The sequence below is a fragment of the Delphinus delphis genome, chromosome 18, assembly GCF_949987515.2.
Source record: "Delphinus delphis chromosome 18, mDelDel1.2, whole genome shotgun sequence".
NCBI classification, from domain to species: domain Eukaryota; kingdom Metazoa; phylum Chordata; class Mammalia; order Artiodactyla; family Delphinidae; genus Delphinus; species Delphinus delphis.
This window is the reverse complement of record NC_082700.1, coordinates 5,132,621-5,154,471: the sequence shown is the minus strand read 5'-3', so window position 1 is coordinate 5,154,471 and position 21,851 is coordinate 5,132,621. Positions and strand designations below refer to the sequence as shown.

The following is a 21,851-nucleotide window of genomic DNA, read 5'->3' as shown; positions in this document are numbered from 1 at the left end:
GTGAGAGGAAGGCCATGGGAGGGCTGGCAGCACGTTTTACTGCGATTATTTGCAGTCACGACAAGACCGCTGTGGTGAAGGCAGAACTCCCGTCTCCTCACCTGGACTTGGACAGCCTCAAATGTCCACAGCTACCCATCCTGCGTGACCTCAGAGGGTGGGTTATTATTACAGCGAGATGACTTCTTCAGGTAATACGTGGGCTGACTTCTATTAGTTTAGCTCTTAGAGGGAAACCTTATCTCTCAGGTCATAAAACACCTCACCTGAGGAATGACCTCATAATGAAGTCACCTCATTGTCAAAGTAGTAAGTATTTCTGCAAATATTTATTCTTAAATCCCGATTAAGGAGCCACACACAGAAAATACAGTGATTCATTTTCAGTTCATATTATAGGACCTAGTTAAATGTGCCACAGTAAATCGTGTATTGTGAAGACAAGCATCTCTTACTGAAAAAACTCTGTGCAGGGGGGTGGGGATGGCAGAGAACTACCTTAGAAGATAGTAAACTCTAAATAGAAAAGCCTGTGAATTATACCATTGCCAGGAACAACGTGTCTGTCTGATAGGTCAATTAAGTTTAAAAGTATATAAAGTATACACGTGCCTTACTAAAAGATTAGTTGGGAGAAGTAAACTCAGTCAAAGAAAGTAAGGTCAAAATAATTATTGAGGTCTCTTACTCTGTGAAAGCATTTTGTTATCTCTTCATAAAATTCAAACTCTCACCCAATAGCTGTTCGAAATGCAAAAAGGAAAAAAATCACAACGATTGAACAAAAGGAAACATTGCGATAGAAAGCCTCTAGGGCTCGCCTCCGCAGCCTTCTTCAGTGAGGCCTGGCACCTGGCGCACTGCCCTTCGGTAAACATGCCACACACCAGAAAAGCCACCTCGCCCATCGCGTGGTCTGCAAATCACTCTCTTAATCCTAAAAGAGCTTTATTTTATACCAGAGATCTGCGGGTTTCTGCAGACTGTCCTAAAGGACCCTTCAGAGCTCTTGGATCGCAGCCCCATCCAAAGGACGGCCTATTCAGCAGAAGGCCTGGTCAGCCCGCTGAAGGCGTTTCCCTCAGCTGTGTCAGGGCTGCAGCAGTCTGCTGAAAACAAGCCATCCACCCCATGTGCATCTCAGTGTCTGATTCATCAAATGATTATAAACTATACTTGGAGGTAAGAGCCAAGGAATGGGGAAAATATAGAATATTCCAGAATGTGTAGGATTTCCTAATCAATTCAGGCTCTTTAAAAAGTGTTTTCCTTTCAACTGCATTAAGCAGTGTTGAACCCAGGAAGAAAACATACTGATGCTTCTAATTCTTAGAAGTCCCGCAATACACAATGAGATGGGAGGAAGAGAGAGCCTGTGTTCCTTAGCGACCAGCGCAGGTTCAATGGCTGCCTGGGGGCCCCTCAGTACAAGGCAAGAGACGACGAAACAGAGGGTGCAGCCCCTCCCAGCCCCCACTCTGTGCACCTCCAGACCCAGCCTCATCTTGAGCACCAGGAGTGTCCTGTCTTCCACACTTTAGGTATCAAGGGGTACTTTGAGAGGGATGGTAGTTTCTCCTACAAAACTGGCTGGGAGAGTTTCTGAAAAGAAATAGTACATATACACACAGACAACATTTTCTACCTCAGTCATTAAATACAAGAATCTACTATACAAAATAATTTATTGAAAACAACCAGTGAATTCTTGACTCTTTGTAAACTCTTCAGCGTCAAGTTTCAAGTTGTCTTTAGGGGCTAATGCACATGACAATGAATTTAAGGACAAGGCAATTTTCAATCCCATTTTCCAATTAAAAAAAATCTTAGTTAATATAATACAAGTGCTTTGGGGAAAAAATTCTACATTGCTATAATGTAGTTAATAGAATTGACCAGTTAGACACACACACACAGACTTGGGGAGTAGTGTCTCTTTGAGGAAAATGTTTATAAAAGTTCAAAGTTCTACTGAACTTAGATGGCTCAAGGAACAAGTCAGCCAAAACTGCACAACTGTGCAAGCAAGGCTTTACATTTACTTATAAGGACCCGAGATGCTTCCCTCGTAGCTGGCAGAAGTCATAGACTCTGTTGCAGTGCAAACATCCTTACAGACGCTGAATTCAACAGCACAGGAGGGACCACTAGAAAGGCTGCAGAGATGGCCAAAGGGTAGGAACCAGCACATGGGGACTAAACGCTACAGGAGGAAAGCCCAAAGCATGGAAAATTCCATTACTGATTAATCCTATCTTTAGGTTTATATCATACCATGCAAACAATACATCAACTGCCAAAAGAAAGAATCCGGAGAGGATAATACAATTGGTGATTTTGGCACCAGAAACCAGCTGCAAGACAGTCAAGAACTAGTGAACTCTGAAGTCCCAGAGTTCTGGGACTTGTAAATTACTTACAAGTGGTGCTGTTAGCCAAGAAGGGAAATAGGGAAGCATGTTCTGGAGCAGATGTTTCACTGTACATTTCAGGAAATATCAAGACACAGCACAGTCCTCTCCTGGCCCTTTTTACTGCTGTGCTTGAAGTAGCTGCACATATTAGAATCATCTTGTCTGCTACTGAAATACCACCCATCCTTAGGGATGGGACAGCAGCTGCAGTTTAACTGGATGGAGCAGTGCTAATGAAGAGCTCAGAACTGTGTTAAAAATGGAATAGGTACCCAACCGAGACAGCAGGGAAAGCTCTGAGAGACAGATCGTGCTGATTATACAAACAGCATCATTTGGCCTGCTCCCAAGGTGTGATAATGGGCTTACAAAAAAAGGGCACTGCGTTTTCAATACAAATGTTCAGGACCACACTTGCACAGCTCATATGAAATATCAACCCCCTAAATTCACAACTCTGCCTTAGCATTTGCTTGACAGAAATCGGGCCATATGCTAAACTTCTGTATTAATTCCTACACAGTCAGTGTTCCCAGAGAGGCCTCAAATCCAAGTATTACAAGGCTCTTTTTACTATAATAGGCGAGGAAAGAAACCAAAATGAATTAAAATGTTCAGGTGAAGATCCTTTAAATATAATACTATATTATGAAAATGTAAGGGAAGTTTCCTGTTAGAGGTCCTCTAATTTAACATTATCATATAAAGCCAAGGAAATGATGGTTTAGAGAGGTTAATAACTTGCCTAAAACTAAATAGTTACCTGACTTTTTTGGGGGGGCGGGGGGAACATTTAATTCACAATTATATTTCTTCTCCCCCCACCCCCGGCCAGAACCTGCATGGCATGTTTCAGTCATCCTGGGGAGAAATTAGGAGGGGATAGACCATAATTATGATACTTCAGCCCAAGGTCATTACCTTTGGAGTATAACATTACAAGGACCAGCACTAGTGTGTCTACAACTGTGTTATGAATCACACTAGAAGACCCCACCCAGTGATGGTTTACGGGAAACTGGGTCCTGGCTGCAGTCAGGGGTAGTGTTAACTGAAACTCACTCAGCCTGGAAAATGTTACTTGAAGTCATTTGCTGTAATTGCTTAATCATATAAAAATGAAAACCTATTTAAAAGTACCTAAATTATTAACTTCAAAGCAGGATAGATCAAAAGCTTTTACTATGGAAACTGTGTTTCATGTTGGAGAACAGTGTGGGACAGTGGGAGCCAGCTCCACTAGCCACCTGGGTGCTCTGGACAAGTTAAGTACCTTCTCTGAGTGTGTTTCCTCTCCGTAAAATGAGCCTGAGCCCCGGCTCACAGATGCACTGCAAGGATTGAAAGAGATGAGCGGTACAGAGGGCTTTCTTTGCATTGACGTTTCTTGGGAGGGACAAGGGGTCATTTAGGTATCTGAATTTGCCAAAACAAAACTTTAATCTCAGTACCTCCTCTTTTCATTTATACTGTAAAGAAAAACTTGCAGAATGTTAATTTTTATCTGTTGCATATTTCTGTTTTGATGAAAAGCTGAGGGGTTATTTATCAGTGCAAATAATATAAAGGAAATTCTATCTTCCTATGGTTAAGTCAGAGGAAATTTCCTGTATCTAATGACAGGGAGATGGGCAGAGCCCCAGTCAGAACAGAATTCCCTCCCATGACCTATGAAATACATGATCAGAAACGAATTACATGAAAGCATCCTATCTCATATGCACAAAAAGAAAGCCAGTGGTCCTGGCTCTTTGGCTTTTCAGACAGTTGTGTTCATTCGGGAACTAGGTCTGCTCCGTGCAAAGTCAGCAGCTGGGCAACTTCCTGGTGGATGTGACCAATACAGGGACAAGCTCTGGAAAGTTCAAGCTTGAGAGCAGAATCTCTCACCTGAGAAGTTCAGACTGAGTAGAATTACCTGATACTTGTTCTACTATTATACATTCTCTACCACATCTCTTGATTCTCTTAGAAGAGGGATCCAGCAGTTCCCACTTCCTAGGTTTGAACCAAGGACATGTTCAAGTCACCTTAGGAAAATGAGGAAGCGGCCACAGTGCAGTGGAGAGGATGATCCCAGTTCTGCCCTTACTGACTCTGTGATTTTTCTTGTCATCTTGGTTACACCATCTATAAAATGAAGATATCTCTACTACCCTTTCAGAGTTTGTATGGGGATCAAACACAATCATATATATAATTACTTTGTAGCTATAAAGCACTGAACAAATGTATTATCTTAAGAAAAATTTTAAATGGGTCTGTAGTATCGATTGTTATATTGTTAACTAAAACACAAAAATACCATATAATAGTATGTATCATGTGCACAGTGATTAAGAGCAGAACATACGATCTCACTGACCCTCAGAAGAACCTTTTCAGTTATTGTCCCCTTTGTATGTGTTAGACCACTAAGGCTTAGGGAGGCTGCCTCATCCAGGGGCAAACCATCAGGGGACACCTGATCTGACCTGGACATCTGAGTCCTCTCCGCTCACACACACCCTTACTTTATCCCGTCCAGGAAGATGTCTTCTACCTTTTGAGGATGATCAAGTGCTGCTTTGGCATAACATCGATTAAAAAGTTAATGTACTTAAAGATAATGCCAATGAAGTTTAATAATATGGAAAATGATATTTTCATGAAGCGACTATTAGTAAGCCTATATCTACGTTCTTGACCAGATAGTCTGTAACTCAGTGACTCTTTTCATGGTTAAGTTTTATAGAAAACAGTCCCATTTCCAACACGTTTCAGCCTGAATTTAGAAATAAACAAGGATTACTGGTCAATAGTTTTGTCTCTCAAACTGAACTCTCTGGAGCACACGCTCTGGCAAAGCTTTCCTGTCTTCCTGCAGGGGGTAACACAGGCAACATCATGGACATAAAAGCTGAACCTCAGGGGTCAGGCTGTCTTCGGTTCATTCCACTCACTAGCCGTACAGCCTTAGGGCGGTTACTTAACTTCTCCAGACCTCAGTTTCTTTCTCTATAAATGGGAAACACATCATCTGCCTTGAAGGAGGTGTAAACTGGTTTGTCCACCTGGCTGGTCTTCTTACTTCACAGTCACAGTTGCGTGTCTGCTTCTGGCTAGGAATAAGCCTAGCAATAAGCCTAGCTGGATTCTTCACGTCCGGGCTTGTTCTGAAGCACACTGCTCTCAGATGGCGACCAGCTTATTACAACAAGAAAACAGAAAGGGAACCTTTGGCATGCTTGCTGCAAGTCTGGGCAGCAGGCAGTGACGCACCTGCAGGCTGATACTCCTAAAGACTGACATTTTCAGCAGAACATTTTTTTTTTTTTCTCTTCCAGTTTTATTGGGATATAACTGACACACAGCACTATATAAGATGTGCAGCATAATGATTTGACTCACATACATCATGAAATTATGACCACAGTAAATTCAGGGAACATCCATCATCTCATATAGATGCAACATTAAAAAAACAGAAAAAAACATTTTCCCTTGTGATGAGAACTCTTTAGGATTTACCCTCTTACCAACTTTCATATATAACATACAGCAGCGTTAACTGTATTTATCGTGTTGTACATCGCATCCCTAGTGTTCTTATTTATCTTATAACTAGAAGTTTGTACCTTGACTACTTTCATCCAGTTCCCCCTCTCCTCACCTCCTGCCTCTGGAAACCACAAATCTGGTCACTTTTCTATGAGTTTGTTTGTTTGTTTTTGAAGTATAATTGACCTACAACACTATGTTATTTCCTGGCATAAACACAGTGATTTGATATTTTTATACATTTCAAAATGATCACCATGATGTCTAGCTGTCACCTGTCACCATACAAAGATATTACATAATTATTGATTATATTCCCCACACTGTACATTTCATACCTGACTCATTTATTTTGTAACTAAAAGTCTGTACCTCTTAATCTCCCTCACCTATTTCTCTCCCTTCCCCAGCTCCCTCCTCTCTGGCAACTATCTGTTTTTCCTCTCTATCTATGACTCTGTTTCTGTTTAGTTATGTGTGTTCATTTGTTCTGTTTTTTTAGATTCCACATAAGTGATTTCACACAGTATATGTCTTTCTCTGTCTGATTTATTTCATATTACCTTCTGGGTCCATCCACGTTGTTGCAAATGGCAAGATTTCATTCTTTTTTATGGCTGAGTAATGTTCTGTCACGTACACATCTTCTTTATCTGTTCATCTATCGCTGGGCACTTAGGTTGCTTGTATATCTTGGCTATTGTAAATAATGCTGCAATGAAATAGGGGTGCATGTATCTTTTTGAATTAGTGTTTTTGTTTTCTTTGGATAAATACCCAGGAGTGGAATTGCTGGGCTGATGGTAGTTCTATTTTTAATGTTTTCAAGACACTTCATACTGTTTTCCACGGTGGCTGCACCAATTGACACTCCCACCAGCAGTGTGGGAGGGCTCCCTTTCTCCACACCCTCACCAGCACTTGTTATTTCTTGTCTTTTTAGAACAGCCGTTCTGACAGGTGTGAGGTGATATCTCATTGCGGTTTTAATTTGCATTTCCCTGATGATACGTGTTGTTGAGCATCTTTTCATGTGCCAGCGGCAGAACAGTTTCTAATCATAAGACTCTAGAATCCCTACTTTCCCCATCCATTTAATGACAAAGTACAGCCTTTGCCATGAAAACAAACAAAAACCAGGAAAACAACTGTAGAACCAAGTCCTGAAGGCTTAGATTACAAGCTCTGATGGAGAACATAAATCCACCTTTTACTTTGATAGACACTGAACTTGATGATTATACTCTTTTTTCTTCATCTTCAGGGAATGAGATGATAATTGACACTTATATCCCCAATTAAATATTAATCACTTCCGAATAAAAACCCTGTTAAGTATTCTAAACACCAGGATTTATGCTTAAGTATGCAGAACAGAGTTAAGCAAGCAAGCCAGGATCTGAAATAACTTTAGATGAGGAATCTCAATGATACGTCATCCTCATCTTGAAATCTAAGCTCCAATGAAAATTCATTCTGAAATCCCATATAATTTACCAAGCATGGTGGTGAGAAATTAAGAGTTGTGGACCAAATGCTCTGAGGATCCCAGAGAAAACTGAGGAGTCTGTGCATCTTACCGTGGAGCTAATGTGATAAAAATGGCACAACAGATGTCAAATTGTAGAATGCTTCATTTAATTCTCTGTTTGGTCTTATGATATGCTGACTTATATAGTAAGAAATATATGTTTGGTTTTCCTCCCATTCCTGACACAGAGCTCCTAAAACCATGGGGATTTCCTAATTGATGAGAAATATAAAGCTGTCTTTTGTTTTGATGAGGTGATTTTAGGGAAAGCCCTGGGTAACCTAAGGATGGGGGCTGGTCGCCAGGATAACCAACCGCTGATTAGAGAGTTGGAATTTCAGTCCCATCCGCAGACCTCTGGGGAGGAGAAAGGGGCTAGAGATTGAGTTCTACCACCAATGGCAATGATTTAATCAATTATGCCTGTGTAATGAAGCCTCCATAAAACCCCAAAAGGACGGGGTACAGAGAACTTCCGGGCTGCTGAGCGCGTGATTTGAGGAGAGGTGGTTGCCCAGAAAAGGCATGGAAACTTCACCCCCCCCCGGCCCCCCCACAGTCCTTGCCCATGCACCTCTTCATCTGGCTGTTCATCTGTATCCTTTATAATAAACTGATAAAAAGTAAGTAAATGTTTCTCTGAATTCCGTGAGCCACTCTAACAAATTAACTGGGCCCAGGGATGGGGTCATGAGAACTTCCGGTTTACAGCCAGTAGGTCAGAAGCACAGGTAAAACAACCTGGATTTGCAGCTGGCATCTGAAGTGGGGTTGGGTAGGTGCAGTCTTGTGGGACCGAGTGAGCTCTGATACTGTCTCCGGGCAGACAGTGTCAGAATTGCACTGCTTGACGGATTGCTTGATGGTGTTGGAAAACGCACACTGGAGACCTTTATGTGCTATCAGGCCATATAAAGACTGGGATTTCTGACAGTTTCCAACCAAAACAAAGTTCATTTTCAATGGCAAAATAAAACTATGCGACTCCACATCAGTTCACCCTATTAGATTTTATTTTTTGAAATATTATTGTCCAGTGAACTCCCCAAATCTGAAACCATACAGTAGGTATGTGCAGTAGAGCAGGTGCTCACAGAGTCAACAGCGGCTGCCTTGGGGGTCAGTGCTTATGACTATGAGATGCACGCAATGGGAACCACTTCTGGCCTTTCAGATCCAAATAAAACAACATAGCCAACTTTTCTTAGCTCAGGTGACTTCTCTGGACTCCCCTACCACCTGGTCGATACATGTGTAAGATCTGAGTGGTTCCTGCTGTGCGGGATACTTGGTTGGGACTCCACCTCTGCCTGCTCTGGTCATGACCACCTTTGCTTAGTGAACTCCTCCCTGTGGCTCCCAGCATGTTGTCATCTCCATGTGGACAGAGTATGCAGCTAAAGACATACAACTAACTACAAACTTGTGGTTTTCAACCCCAAAGCTTATAGTTATTTCAGCATTACAAATTCAAATTCAGCTCTTAGGATATTCAGTTAAAAAATACAGAGTGTCCATCTTCTATTCATTCATGTGATAAATATGTTTTGAACACCTACTATGCTTCAGGCACTGCTCCAGGGGCTATAGAGACATCGGTGAACACAGACAAAAGTCTCTGCCTTCATGAAGCTTATGTTACAGTATGTGTGTGTGGCAGGGGTGGGGGAGGAATAGATAATATAGAATAAATGCAACAAATAGGTGAATTCAATAGGGCTATATTTAAAAAAATACTGCAGGGTGTGGGTGTTGGGGGAGGAGCTATGGTTTTGAACAAGGTGGACAAGTTAGAAGAAATGACACCTTTCCTTTAGTCCTGAAATACACAGCTCTTTGGTCTACCCTGGTTGCAAACTCTGTGAAGGCAGGAACCAAAGGAGATTCATTTTTGTATCCCTAATGTACCTGGTCCATGGCAGGACTTTAGAATAACTGCTGAAAAAAATACATATATCCTGTATTTTCCCAAAGCAAGGCTACTTGTAATAAACAGCATAGATTTATCAGACAGCTGGCCAGGAAATGGATGTAGTATTTGGCATTGACAAAACAGCATGCCTTAGAATCACATCCTTGGAATTCCACCTCGTGGTACCCAAAATAATAATTCTACCATGTTTGTTCCACTAGAATTCTGTGGGGACAAGATCCCAGGATAATCCACATCACCCTTCCATATAGTTGTTACTGCAAAATCAGAATGTCCTTTGAGCGCCCTTAAGTGGGAGATGTGCTGCCTTTTATTTTAGACCAATAGGAGAAAAGATAACAAACGTTGCATGGGATAGAGGTGGTAAGGGATGTCCGTATCCAGGGCTCTTGGCAATATAGAGAAGACATCAGTGAGATGGAGTATAAGGTATGGCCACCTTCACTGAGGTGCTCCACGACGCTCATCACTTCAGCTATTCCTCCCACTGAAGCCACAGGACAGGCATGCTTCCTTGCCCCACTCGAGAAGCCCTTTTCTTCTCGGAGCTTATTACTGTGGTGGCTGAGTATGCAAGTGTCAGCTGATAAGTGTACAAAATAATGTCAGTGCAACTGCAGTTTTCCCTCCCTGCCGTGGCAGTCATGCTTAGACACTGACGCTCAATCACGCACACACAGTCATTCATTCGTTCATCAACTAAGGACTGACAAGAGCCTACTGCGTGCCTGGCATCGTTTTAAGTGCTGGGGATACAAAAGCAAACAAGGACAAAGCCCTTGCCCTCTGAAAGCCTACATTGAAGTGGCGTTAGACAATAAATGGATAAATACATAATATTAGCGTCAGTTAACAGTGAGGACTCTGAAGGAATGAAACCAAGTCAGGGGACAGAAAGCGATGGGGGTCTGGCGGTCGGCACACGTGTTATCTGGGGTTAGGCAGTGTCTGAGGTGGTCCTAAGGATTCCCCACCTCCTGGCATTCCTGCCCTTGTACAACCCCTTCCCTTCACTTCTGACAGACACAGCAGGGCAGACGTGATGGACTGTCACTGCTGAGATGAGGGTATAGAGAGACTGAGCTTCCATCTTGCGTTCTCCCTCTTCCCTGGATCTCTTGCTCTAGGGGAAGCCAGAAGCCATGGCGCGAGGCCGTCCCATGTGAGCAAGCTTGGAAGCCCATCACCCCCATTCAGGCCTGGAGACAGCTGCAGCCCAGGTGACACCTTGACTGCAGCCTTGTGAGAGGTCCTGAGTCAGATTCCTCCAGCTCAGCTCCAACCAGATTCCTGACCCACAGAAACGGTGAGAAATGTTTTTTGATTTCAGCGGCTGAGTTTTAGGACAATTTGGTATACGGCAACGGGTAACTGACACAAGGATGTCAAGGATGGCCTCTGAGTGAGTACCTTGAAAGAGACAGCCATGTAAAGATGCGGGGGGAGAGGGGCTGGGGACGTCAAGGGCAAGCGCCAAGGCCCTGAAACGGGAACAAGCTGGGCAAGTCTGAAAGAAGTGCGAAGGCCAGTGCGATGCGGAAAGAAGAGACAGGCAGAGACCCCCACGGGTAGAGAAGCACCCAGCCCTAGAAGGCTGCTGTTCTAGCCCCCACTAACCACCTTAAACAGGCGCCAACATGACAACAATAACAGTAAGAGCTAATGTCTGAGTACTTAGGTGCACTAGGAATCGTGCTAAGTGCTTTATTCTTCACAGTAACCCTATAAAGTAGGTATTAGTATCTGCTCAGTTTTATAGATAAGGAAACTGAGGCTCAGAAAGGCTGAGTGGCTCTCTCACATTTGCAAGTTAGGAAGCAGGAAAGCGGAGATTCAAACCAGGCCCTCTGCCTTCGGAGTCCTTACACTTCCCCTCTACACAGTACTGTTGAAAGAGGCCCCTAGAAAGAAAGCCTCTTTCACCCTTAAAAAAGAAAAATCAAAACAACCCCTCCAAACCCCAAAGTGTTGTTAATCCAACTGGTCCAGCCCCTGTCCGATCAGATGCTCCGGGCAGCCTGATTTTCTCTAGGAGCCCTTTTGAGAGAATCGGTTTGAGGCATTATCTACAATTGCTCTGAGGTCTGACCCAAGTCAGCATGGTAGACTTAGAAAAGCACACAGGTAGCTCTTCTTTTTGACATTTATTAAGAGCCTTACATAACAAACCTGGAAGTTACTGAGAATCAGTAGGTAAAATACCAATATATTCTATTTTAGGCAGTTTTATGCTTAGCTGACATAGCTTGAGCCCTGAGCTCCTATCAATATTCAGATACCTGGTACCCAACCAGGTATCCATGTGCTATATATAAAACTTGCTTTTCCTTCCTACTTAACGTTTGTCTTGAAGCTTGAGGAGGACTATGAGTATTCCATCAGAATCTTAATCTCTTTGTGAAAAGAGGAGAAACACAATCCATTTATCTTTGATTTTTATCTATATTCAGTTACATTAGGGATGCTATTTTAAACTATCTTTTTTAAAAAGCAATGGCTTTAGCAGACTGATAACCTTACATACAGGGGTCCATAAATTTATATTATAGTGCTGCATTTAGCCAGAGAAAACAAAACAAAACAAAAACAGAGGGCACTAAGGTTTTTGTTTTCAAGTTTTCACCTAGAAGAAATATGAATGAAACCAGCTTGTTCGACACAATTAAGGATATTATAGTAATAACATTAATAGCTAACCTTGATTGAGAGCATGCTATATGGGCCTGATACTGCCCTAAGCACTTTGACTATACTGTCTAAATTAAGAGTTACAACATCCCTATATGGTATTATTGTTATCCCAGCCTTACAGATGAAGAATCTCAGGCACAAAGAGGTCAGACAGCTTGTCCAAGGTCACATAGCTAAAAAGTCTAGCACGAAGACCAAGACTCAGGCGGTGTGATTCCGACAGTGCAAGCTCTTAACTCCTACACGATACTGCCTCGCAGTTATCAGTTATTTAGCCTGAAAAGATGTGCAGGATCCCAGGCACGACCACTTCTGCTTCTAAGAAAGATACGCTTCTTTCAAAAATACCAAAAGCAAAAGTAAGATCAACTCTCCTAACACACATACATCTATTAGCCAATCCCAAACTCCTACAACATCCTACTGCCCCGCACAATAACTCAAAATTCTTTATTATAATTATTAGGTAAGTACATATACAGATTAAAGACACATGATATGACTTTAGGCACTAATAAACACTACACACACATACAAGGCTGAAAGTTTATTCCTTTAAAAAGGTTCATCATTTTGCTTTCTTCGTTGCTCAGTAATCTAAGTTTATCTTCTAGAAAATTCTTAGCATGTTCTCATTTTTCCTTGGTCTCTCTCTTTTCTCTGCTCACATGTCACCTCCTCAGAAAAGCCCTCCTCAACTAATCAAACTCTCCGTGCCTTCTCAAACCCCATGATTCTTTTACTTCCTGTTTACATCACTACCTTAATTACATTATATATTTATACACTTGTTTGTTTTCTACTTCTGATATTTATACACTTGTTTCCTACTTCTGCTGTTAGAAAATAGACTGCACGTGGGGCAACTTGTTCCCTGCTGTCCCCCTAATACCTAAACCGTGCCTGCATGTAGCGTGTGCTCAGTGATTTTGCCGAACAAACGAATGAATGAATTCGATGCTCCCTTTGAGAGCCACTTGGTGCAGGCAGAGGGCAGCAAGGGCCGGTCAGCTCACTGCCCCATGTCCTCTCCCCACCCCCACTTTCCACATCTGTAGCCCTGGAGTCTCGACCTTGTGAAAGATGTGAATTCTCACCAGGTAGGGGAAGGTGGTAAGGGTGGACTCCTATTATCAAGGACAGGTTTAGGAGAGGAGATGGTAAATCCTGCCTTACGGGTTTTGGTTGCAAGGGAGTGGTAGGAAAACAAAGGGCTGTGAAAGGCATGGATGTGGGGTCCTGCTCCACCTCTCTCACCTGTACCCCTACAGAGAATCTGCCTCCAAGTTTTTTCCAGCAGGTTTCTAGTATCCATCCTTTTACCTCCACGCCTACAACTGTGCCCCCTTACATTACACCTGGACTGTTACAAATGCCCCCTAACTCCCAGCTATCTTCCGACATTTCATTCCACTCATTCATTCTGCACAGGTGTAGGACAAAAAAGCGAAACCTTTATGGCATTCCCTAGCTCGAGAATCTCGAATGGCTTCTTTACACCGGGAAAAAGGAAACCATTTATCCTGGAACACTATTTCTCTTATAAGTTTGCCTACTTCAGTACTCCATGAATTACTGGAAGGCAGGCTGCCCGATGGTTTTCTCTCTCCAGAGCCCAGGACAGTGGCTGGCAGAGTGGGTGCGCATGAAACAATCTTTGCTACAAGAGTGTCCCTCGCCAATTCCATTCTGTGTTCAGCAGATAATACCCTACACTGCACATCAGGGCACTTGGTCGTAAATGCAATCTGATACCTTTTTCATGTGTACAGCTCTTGTCTGCCCTCTCCAAAAGCAGAGGGCTTTTTAGGACAGACTCATATTCTCTTATGTCCACCATTTCTCAGGACTGTTACCACTACTAGGTACATATGTGCTGTACAGAGATCCAAAAATCTAGATTTGGAAGGAATTTCATTATGAAAAAATAATACAGACCATACAGTAACTGTAATTTATAAATTTTCAAATGGCAAAAGAAAAACCAATGTTAAGAATTTGAGCACAAAAGGGCTGGATTTGGGGTCTTAATAAGTACCTGAAAGCAGACCGGTGGATCTGGGCAAATTGCCTAGAAGCCCAGTTTGAAGGATAGTACAAAGACTGTCTCTGACTCTGAATTTTCCTAACCGGAAAAGATGACCTTTGTCTACCTATAGTCTTAATAACATGTTTAAGGGAAAAAAGAAGGGTGGGGAATGGTGGGCCGTAGAATTTGGTGTGCTTTCTTATTTCCGGAAATGCAAGACACTCTTCGGTTCAGAATGACACTGATAGGCCCACTTTCTATGTAGACACCTTTTCATCTCCACAGAGATTTTGTAGACCCCTATGCATTATAACAACTAATTAGAACACTTAGATGTCACAGCTATATGCAATTTATAAATAGTTTGTAAAGTGCTTTGAAAATGGAAAGTGCTAGGCAAGTACTCAAATGATTATATATTAAAAGCCTTTGACATATAAAATCATTTTATTTAATAACTGGCCCTTTAAAAGGCACAGCACTTTATAGCTGAACAGAATTTCTGAGCTTGAACCATTGATATTTTATTTAGAGTGAAATGCTGTTAGCAAATCAGACACTGATCAAGTTTTTTTCAGTTTATATAAATAAATGTATGATTCTTATCTATCTCCCTCACTTTTTCATCGACCAGTTCTGCCTTCCCTTAGGTTCCTGCAGACTTTTTGCAAAGATTCCTCCCACACCACAGTGACTCATGGTTATCCTGCCTGCCCTGCCCTGTTTCTTCCTTTCACACGTCTGCCTTGTCAAGGTGTTTTGTATGTTCCTGAGTTTACGGCTACCCTAAACAGGTTCAAGACTGCATGCCACATCATCAGTGACAATAAATCCTTCTAGGAGCAATGAAGCCATGAGATGTGGCAGGTGGCCACCAGTGGGTGCATCTCCACCAGTGGGTGTACTGTTATTGATAACTCCAGTCTACTATCACCATTCCACGCTGTTATGTCCACTAATTAAACTTGGCTTTCATCTCCTGACAGGTCTTGGTTCATAGGCATTGAACTTCATTTAAATAATCCTGTTTCCTATCACCACCGAACTACTCATAGGCAGAATTGTAGAAGAGGCAAACAAGTGTTTGATTGTTTACCACTATGCCTTTAGGACTTCCTTACATCTGCAAGTGCTAATGTCCTCACACTGACATTGGCTTTCTCTTACTATTACCCTGGGAAAATACTCCCTGTCCCTGCCCCGTAACTTTGATCTTTCCCCATCCATTCCTCCTCCCACTTAATTTAGTCTCCGACGTCCTACAGTATATTTTCATTATTGGAAAACCCAAACTAAGCCATTCTTCTTGTACGAGTGTTAATGCTTAGCCTTTTTAGGCCCTAAACTAAGGCTGCCAGCTGCCCATCAACCTCCCCGTTAATTCCAACCCATATTTTTCTGTCCTCATGTGACTCATGCATCATTCTCCCCTCTTTGAAAGTCTTGGCTTCCACAGCTCGACTGTCTGCAGACTTTCCCACCACGTCATTGGTTGCTCTTTTGCCCAACCTTTAAATACTGAGCTTATTCAAGGCTTGGCTTGGCCCCTCTTATTTATTTAAAAATTTTTTTAAAATTCTTTGGCCTTGCCACACGGCATGTGGGATCTTAGTTCCCCGATCAGGGATCCAACCCTTGTCCCCTGCAGTGGAAGTGCAGTCTGAACTACTGGACCACCAGGGAAAAGTCCCAAGCCCTCTTCTTAATCACATTCCAGTTTCTACGGATTTACCTCATCTTTATGGCAAGAACTCACGAAGTTTATCTCCATTTAAATCTCTTTCATGGCCTCCAACTCCTGTCTACAGATTACCTCATTCAACAGGGAACTTTGGATTTCAGTCACCTTCTCTACCTCCCAATCAATCCCCCCAACCCCCCACCAGGCTTCCCGTGTCAGTAATTTCGCCCCATACCTCGATAGGAGTCACCCTTCTCTTTCCTCACCTTCCACATCCAATTCCTGAGGTCTACCAATTCTGTGCCAGTTTGGCTCTCAAACGTATCTCAAATCCACAATCTTTTCTCCATCACTAGCTTATGGCCCTTCCAGGCCACTTCAGCTCTTACAGTTTATCTGCTTCTACCCTGGCCTCTCTACAATCCATTACAACACGCTGTGATCAGTTATTCAGATGTCTTCCCATTGTACTTCCCAAAGTCCTTCCCACACCAGAGCTCTGCCCGTGGAGTCTATCGTAGGCCCTTCTCCTCCTTGCTGGCCCTGCTACAGATATGCACATCTTTCAAGACCTTTATTTCCTCAAACCACCAGTGTTCTGCTTCAGGACTTTTGCAAGTGCTATTCCCCCAGAGTGCTTTTTCTTTTTGCACAGCCAGCTCCTTCTCTTCCTGTAATCTCTGGAAGGTCCTCTCTGCTTCCATACCTAAAGCAGATTCCCCTCTCAGAGTACTGGGGGGTGGGGTGCTCAGGTTCAAAGGTTGACAGATATTTAGGGTGAATTAAGAGTCAAGTGGGGGTAGGACAGGTATGAGACACAAGGCTGAAGAGGTAAATAGGGCAGCTGTTAAGTGTGATTTAGGAATATTTTAGGTTTTCCAAAAAAATCATTTTCCCCACATGCAAGTTTCCTCTTCCCTGTCCTTACTTTCTCTCAAATACTGTTCCTTTTAATGTAACCCTGGGCTATACTGAGATACCTACCCAAGGACTGAAAATATTATCTGGTCATCCCAGTTTTCTCCTTTAATATATTAGCATCCTGAAATTAGAGCACTGAACTGGTATCTGTCTTATAAATGCTACCATAAAGATGGAGCCTGATACCACCTAACATTCTCACGTGAAACCAGAATTCTCACAATTCTTTCCGATTATTTCCCACCCTTGCCCAATCTACCAATCATAGCAAAGGATGCAGTTGTCTCATGAATTACTAAAAACATCTAGGAAGAGGCCAAGTCCTCCCTTCACTCCCACCTTTCTTGTCTAGACTATCCACAGCCTATCTGGGCTCATGCTCTATTGCATCTCTCCCTCGCCCCCAATCACAGGTGTGCATACACATTCCTTTCAATTCCCTTGATCAAAGTCCTTGTCTAGGGCATCCCTGGTGGTGCAGTGGTTGAGAGTCCACCTGCCGATGCAGGGGACGTGGGTTCGTGCCCCGGTCCGGGAAGATCCCACATGCTGCAGAGCGGCTGGGCCCGTGAGCCATGGCCACTGAGCAACAGTGAGAGGCCCACGTACCACAAAAAAAAAAAAAAAGTCCTTGTCTAGGCCTCTGATTATCTCATAGTTTCCTCACTTTCAATGTTGGTTCAATTAAAAGAAAAAAAAACCCCACAAAAACCTAAAATAGTCAACCTCGAGGACAAAGGAACAAGAACCACTCAAATCAGTTTAAATAAAAGAGGGAATTTATTAGAAGAATACAGTTTCTTGCAGGGACTCCAACAGCTGAAATGGGTTAAGAGCTAGAAGCAGGCCTCTCTGCAGGACAGATCATGTAATAACAAACGTTTACTTCTGGGTTTTGCAAGAGCACGAATAGAATATCCTAGTGGTCAGTCCTCCCTGTATAGTGCATAAGGGACTAGAATGTGGCTTCATTTCTGCTGGCTTTTTGATCCTTATATTCCTTTATGCTGGCCTCAAACTTGTCAAGCACATGCTGGCAGACATTCATGAGCTCAGTCAGGCCTCTCTGAAAGGGCTCAACAGCTGGAAGGGCACCTCGAGTCTGTATGCGCAAATTAATTTTGCTCTCTGAAGGATGGGTTGTAGTATAACCACAAAACTCCACTTCCGGGTTCTTCATGATCATGTAACGAAGAGAATTTCCTAGGGTATGGTCCTCCTCGTGCAATACAAATGTCACACAGTGTCTATCTGTCCCAGCCGCCTGGACCATTTCCAGGGCTGTCTTCCTCTCGCCTTCAGCCATTGGGGTCTTCAATCCAGATATTTTTCTACACACATATTTTTTATAAAAATGAGATCACACTGAATACGGTTTTGTAACTAGCTTTTTTCATCTACTATATCACAATTGCAACACGTTATTACTCTAGTGCACTCCAATTACACAGAACGATTAGTATTAGCCCTTATTATCTTCCTGCCTCCACGTATTCTAGCAGTCAATAATTTATTGCCACCAATTTCTCCCTCTTCCATTTGGCCGTCCACATGGCCACAAGGGGAGTGTTCTTAAAACAAAAAAGTTTGCTAAAATTTTCTTTTGGTAGGCTCACAAGAAAGAAATAGGATTAGAATAGGGTGGGCCTTGCTAAAGGATGAGAAGGAAGTTGAAAGGCGTGGAAAAGCGCAGATTATAATAAAAATAGAAACTAAAGATCATCAACGTGCAGGGCCAACTAGGGCTTCCGTTTGCAGGAGGTAAGGAAATTAGAATGGAAAGTCTGAGAAGAGCACCAAGCAGGAGGGAGAAAGCGCTCAGCGCACAGAGTGGATCAATTAGCGCTCGGCACAGAGGAGGGACTTGGGCCCGACCAACACACCACCCCCATCGCTCGGGGAACAGTGGCCTGGTGCACGTTAGCTTTATTTGCTCTTCCTGTTCCAAATGGGGGTGGGCAGTTAGGGAGCTTAACTCTGGTCTCACAACTCGTGTTCCCTCCTTGATATCGAGTGTACTGAGAGTCTCCACTCAAGCAACCCAGGTGTCCCCCCCTCCCTTCCCGATCGGGGCCCCTCTCCCCGCCCTGGCGCCCACTGCTCCCTCCTCGACTGTTCTCCCAGCCAGGCCCTCGCTGCCAGGCCGGGCCGCGGAGGCTAAGGCCCCGGTCGGCCGCGGGCTCCCGGCGCAGGGCGCGGCCAGCTCCTCCCGTCCCCTTCCTCGGCCGTTACCTCTCCAGCTCCTGGTCGTCTTCCATGGCGGGGGCGACTTCCGGGATCCTCAGGTGGTGCTGACGGGCCGGAGGCGCTGCCCCATACCTCGAAGCGAGCAGGCGCCGCAGGAAGGAAGGACTGACGGGAGGAGCGCGGACGGAAGGAGGAAGGAGGAGCCGCAGCGGCGCGGCAGGGCCCGGCCACTGGGCGGGGCGTGGAGGCTCCGCCTCGGAGCCTCGCCCACGGGCCCCGCCCCCGGCGCGCGGAGGGCGGCGGCCAGGCCTCAGCGGTTCACCTGCGCTCCCGAGCGAGTCGGCCCGCAGAGCTAGTCGGGAGACTGGTGCGGTCGGGCTCCTGCCCCGCCCCGAGGCCGAGACCGGCCAGTGGGCGCCGGAGCTCAGCCCTTGGCACCTTCCCTCCAGGTGATGGCGAAGGGGGCGGGGCCTTGCCGCCCTCAGATCACCTTCCTTCTCGGTGCCAGGATCGGGCCTCTTTCTGACTTGCTGCTGGCTCGGTGGGTGACGGGATTAATCCCAGGAAGGACCTCGCCTCCCGGGGACGGGGGCGTTCATGGCACGACAGACTTACACTATAGTTGAGCAACACACTTTGAAGAATTTCACCACAGAATAGCATGGGTGTAACACGGTATTTGTCTCATCTGGGATCTTGCAGCTGCACAGCTCAACTGGGTCAAAGGACAAGCGTTTGTTTTTTATCTTTGGGGGGAGGGGAGGAGTGAGAGTTTGGAAGGAAACTGTCCCCACTCCCCATCTTTTCTCTTCTAGGATCTCTTTCTACCCCTGGAGTATGTCCTGCCTCGCTTCGGACGTCCTTTTCCCTTTACCCTTTTGGCCTCATAAGCCTCCTCACCTGCGGAACCTCCTGCTCACCTTTGTTCTCAGGTGCCCCTGCCCCCGCCTCGGCAACCTTTCACCACCCAGACTCGCTCTCCGCCCTCCTTCTCCCTTCGTACCTCTCCGCTCTCGGTCCCCTCAGGTGTTCTTCTTCGCCAATAACCCTCTCCCCTCCTGGTGGTCCTGCTCCCCTCGCCCCCATCACCCCGGACAGCCCCGGTCCCTACCTCCGACCCCCGCAGTCCTCCCACCCGACACGCCCACAGTTCTGTCTTCCTGCGCCACCTCTTCTCCTCACCCCACCCCCGATCCCCTAGATGTTCACCACCTCCCCCAGCTGTTCCCCTCTCCTCCCGCCGTCGGCGGTGAGCGCAAGAGGCACTTCCCGAGCGCGGGCAAATCAGGCGGGCTGCGTGTACAGCCGAGGGGTGGGGGAGGGCGGGCGGCGAGGGGCGGTGCGGGCTCACTCTAACTCCTAGTGACGGCCCAGGCCTGGCCCGCCCCCCGAGCTCTAGGATAGGCGGAGCCTCCCTCTGGCCCGCCCCGTCCCGCCCTGTGCTGTCGCCGATTGGCTTGGGTGCGTGTCGGGTTGCGCGGCTCGGCCCTGGCGTTCGCCCGCGGGAAGGCAGCAGGGGCGGTTGAGAAGTGAAGTCTTGGCCAGAGTTTGCTTCTTGCCAGGAAATCCGCGGCGGCGGCGGCGATTCCCGGCGGAGCGGAGGCCGGCCGGCCCCGCGCTCCTTCAGCGGGCCGCGGAAGCGGAGCAGACGCTGGGCTGCGGCGCCGGGAGCCGGGCGTGCCCGGGCAGGCGCGCTCCCCCGGTGAGTAACTTTGCCCTGCCCGCCTCGCTCTGCGCCGGCTCGCGGGTCCGGCTGCGCTTCAGGTGCGGGCGGCGTGGGGTGTGGGGCGGCCGGAGCGGCGCCGCGGCGTCTTCCGCGCTCTCCTCGCCCGGCCGGGCTGCGGGGACGCGGACCGGTGTGGGGCCGCCGCGCTGGTCCGGGGAGGAGGGCGCGGGCTGCCGGCGCCGGGTGCCCGCCGTTGTTACCGTTTGGTGGTTCCGGCCACCGTCTCGCTGGTCTTTGCGTCGCTTGCTCCAATTTTAGGGAGGGGAGAGGTGGGGATGAGTTTTCTGTTCCTTGCGTGTATGTTGCCGTGAATGAGAGTGCCGCCAGCTGCCTTATCTCGGTCTTGTTCCCTGCAAAGGAGTGGGGAGAGATCATACCCTCGGTCCCAGCCTGTTGCCTGTGAATTCTCACCCTTCCCTTTAGACTGGAGAGGGTGGGAGAGAGATTTGACGTCTTCGAGGGAGGAATTTCAAAATTCGGATCTTGATTTGGAAGCAGTCGCACCCAGAGCACCATTCAGGAAAGACATCACTCGCTTTTCAGAGCTTCATGCCCTGTTTTAGACGAAGGACTTTCCACTTAGATGTAGTGTTTCTTCTGATGTTTCTGTGTACATTTAAGGTTATGAATTAGGACGTTCGTATCTGCCAGGAGCTACAGTACACTCATGCGTGGCCTTAACTGTGTAGCTGTTTTCTTTTTAAATCACAGAAACGAAATTGAATGAAAAGCAGCGGCGGTTCAGGAGGAGGAAACAGTTGTGAGCTCCGGTTGACTGGAACTGTCTTCACTTTAAGAATTTCACATTCTTGCAGTAGTGGTACTTATCTGTAGATTGGCTTTCGTCCCAGGACAGATTTTGATTTTTATTTATTTACTTTTTTTCTTGCTTGTACTGTGACGCAGCACTGATAAAGTTGATCTCAGTAGGTCAATTTTATTTCCTTGGATAGATTTGATTCCCATCTCCACACCCCTTTAGAAAATGGACTTTGATCTTGTATCCTTTTTGGCCTGTCAGAGCTTTCTTGAGCCACGAATAACAAAAGTTTTGCCTTTTTAGCTTGTCCAAGTCCCACACATGAGTTTTCCCATAGGGGTAAAATGTAGGCCAACTCGGAACCGAAGTAGAGTAACACTGCTTTTAATTTGTCCCACCTGTGTGTTAGCAGTCATAATTCTGTAACTTGTTCCTCTC

At 45.5% G+C, this 21,851-nt stretch overlaps 3 protein-coding genes across 7 annotated transcripts in view; 1 reads left to right on the top strand and 2 right to left on the bottom strand.

The window, feature by feature from the left end:
- Nucleotides 1-19,103, bottom strand: part of LOC132413751 (protein POLR1D-like) — a 42,426-nt gene extending 23,323 nt beyond the window's left edge. The window contains exon 1 of the mRNA XM_059995931.1: nucleotides 18,973-19,103. Coding sequence (XP_059851914.1) covers nucleotides 18,973-18,998 — 26 coding nt within the window. The 5' untranslated portion in view covers nucleotides 18,999-19,103. The remainder of the gene's footprint in view (nucleotides 1-18,972) is intronic.
- The window catches only part of LNX2 (ligand of numb-protein X 2), a 306,755-nt gene that overhangs the window by 199,853 nt on the left and 85,051 nt on the right, over nucleotides 1-21,851 (top strand). For 3 of the 5 annotated variants that reach the window (XM_059995924.1, XM_059995923.1, XM_059995926.1), the window contains one exon: nucleotides 10,546-10,724. The gene's annotated coding sequence lies outside the window, so the exon portion shown is untranslated. Of the gene's footprint in view, nucleotides 1-10,545; nucleotides 10,725-20,410; nucleotides 20,630-21,851 lie in introns of those variants that run through there. The other 2 variants (XM_059995927.1, XM_059995925.1) reach the window with 1 other exon arrangement.
- On the bottom strand, nucleotides 17,504-19,096 carry POLR1D (RNA polymerase I and III subunit D). Its single transcript, XM_059995930.1, has 2 exons — nucleotides 18,973-19,096; nucleotides 17,504-18,071 (listed from the first exon to the last, which is right to left on the bottom strand). Exons 1-2 carry the CDS (start codon nucleotides 18,996-18,998, stop codon nucleotides 17,696-17,698), a joined length of 402 nt encoding a protein of 133 aa, XP_059851913.1. The 5' UTR covers nucleotides 18,999-19,096; the 3' UTR covers nucleotides 17,504-17,695.

What these genes read in the sequence shown, in the direction of transcription:
- POLR1D (XM_059995930.1), bottom strand. Translation starts at nt 18,998, where the DNA reads ATGGAAGACGACCAGGAGCTGGAGAG. An exon ending in GACGACCAGGAGCTGGAGAG is followed by an intron (nt 18,072 to 18,972) that starts GTAACGGCCGAG and finishes ATATGTGTGTAG; the next exon opens with AAAAATATCTGGATTGAAGA.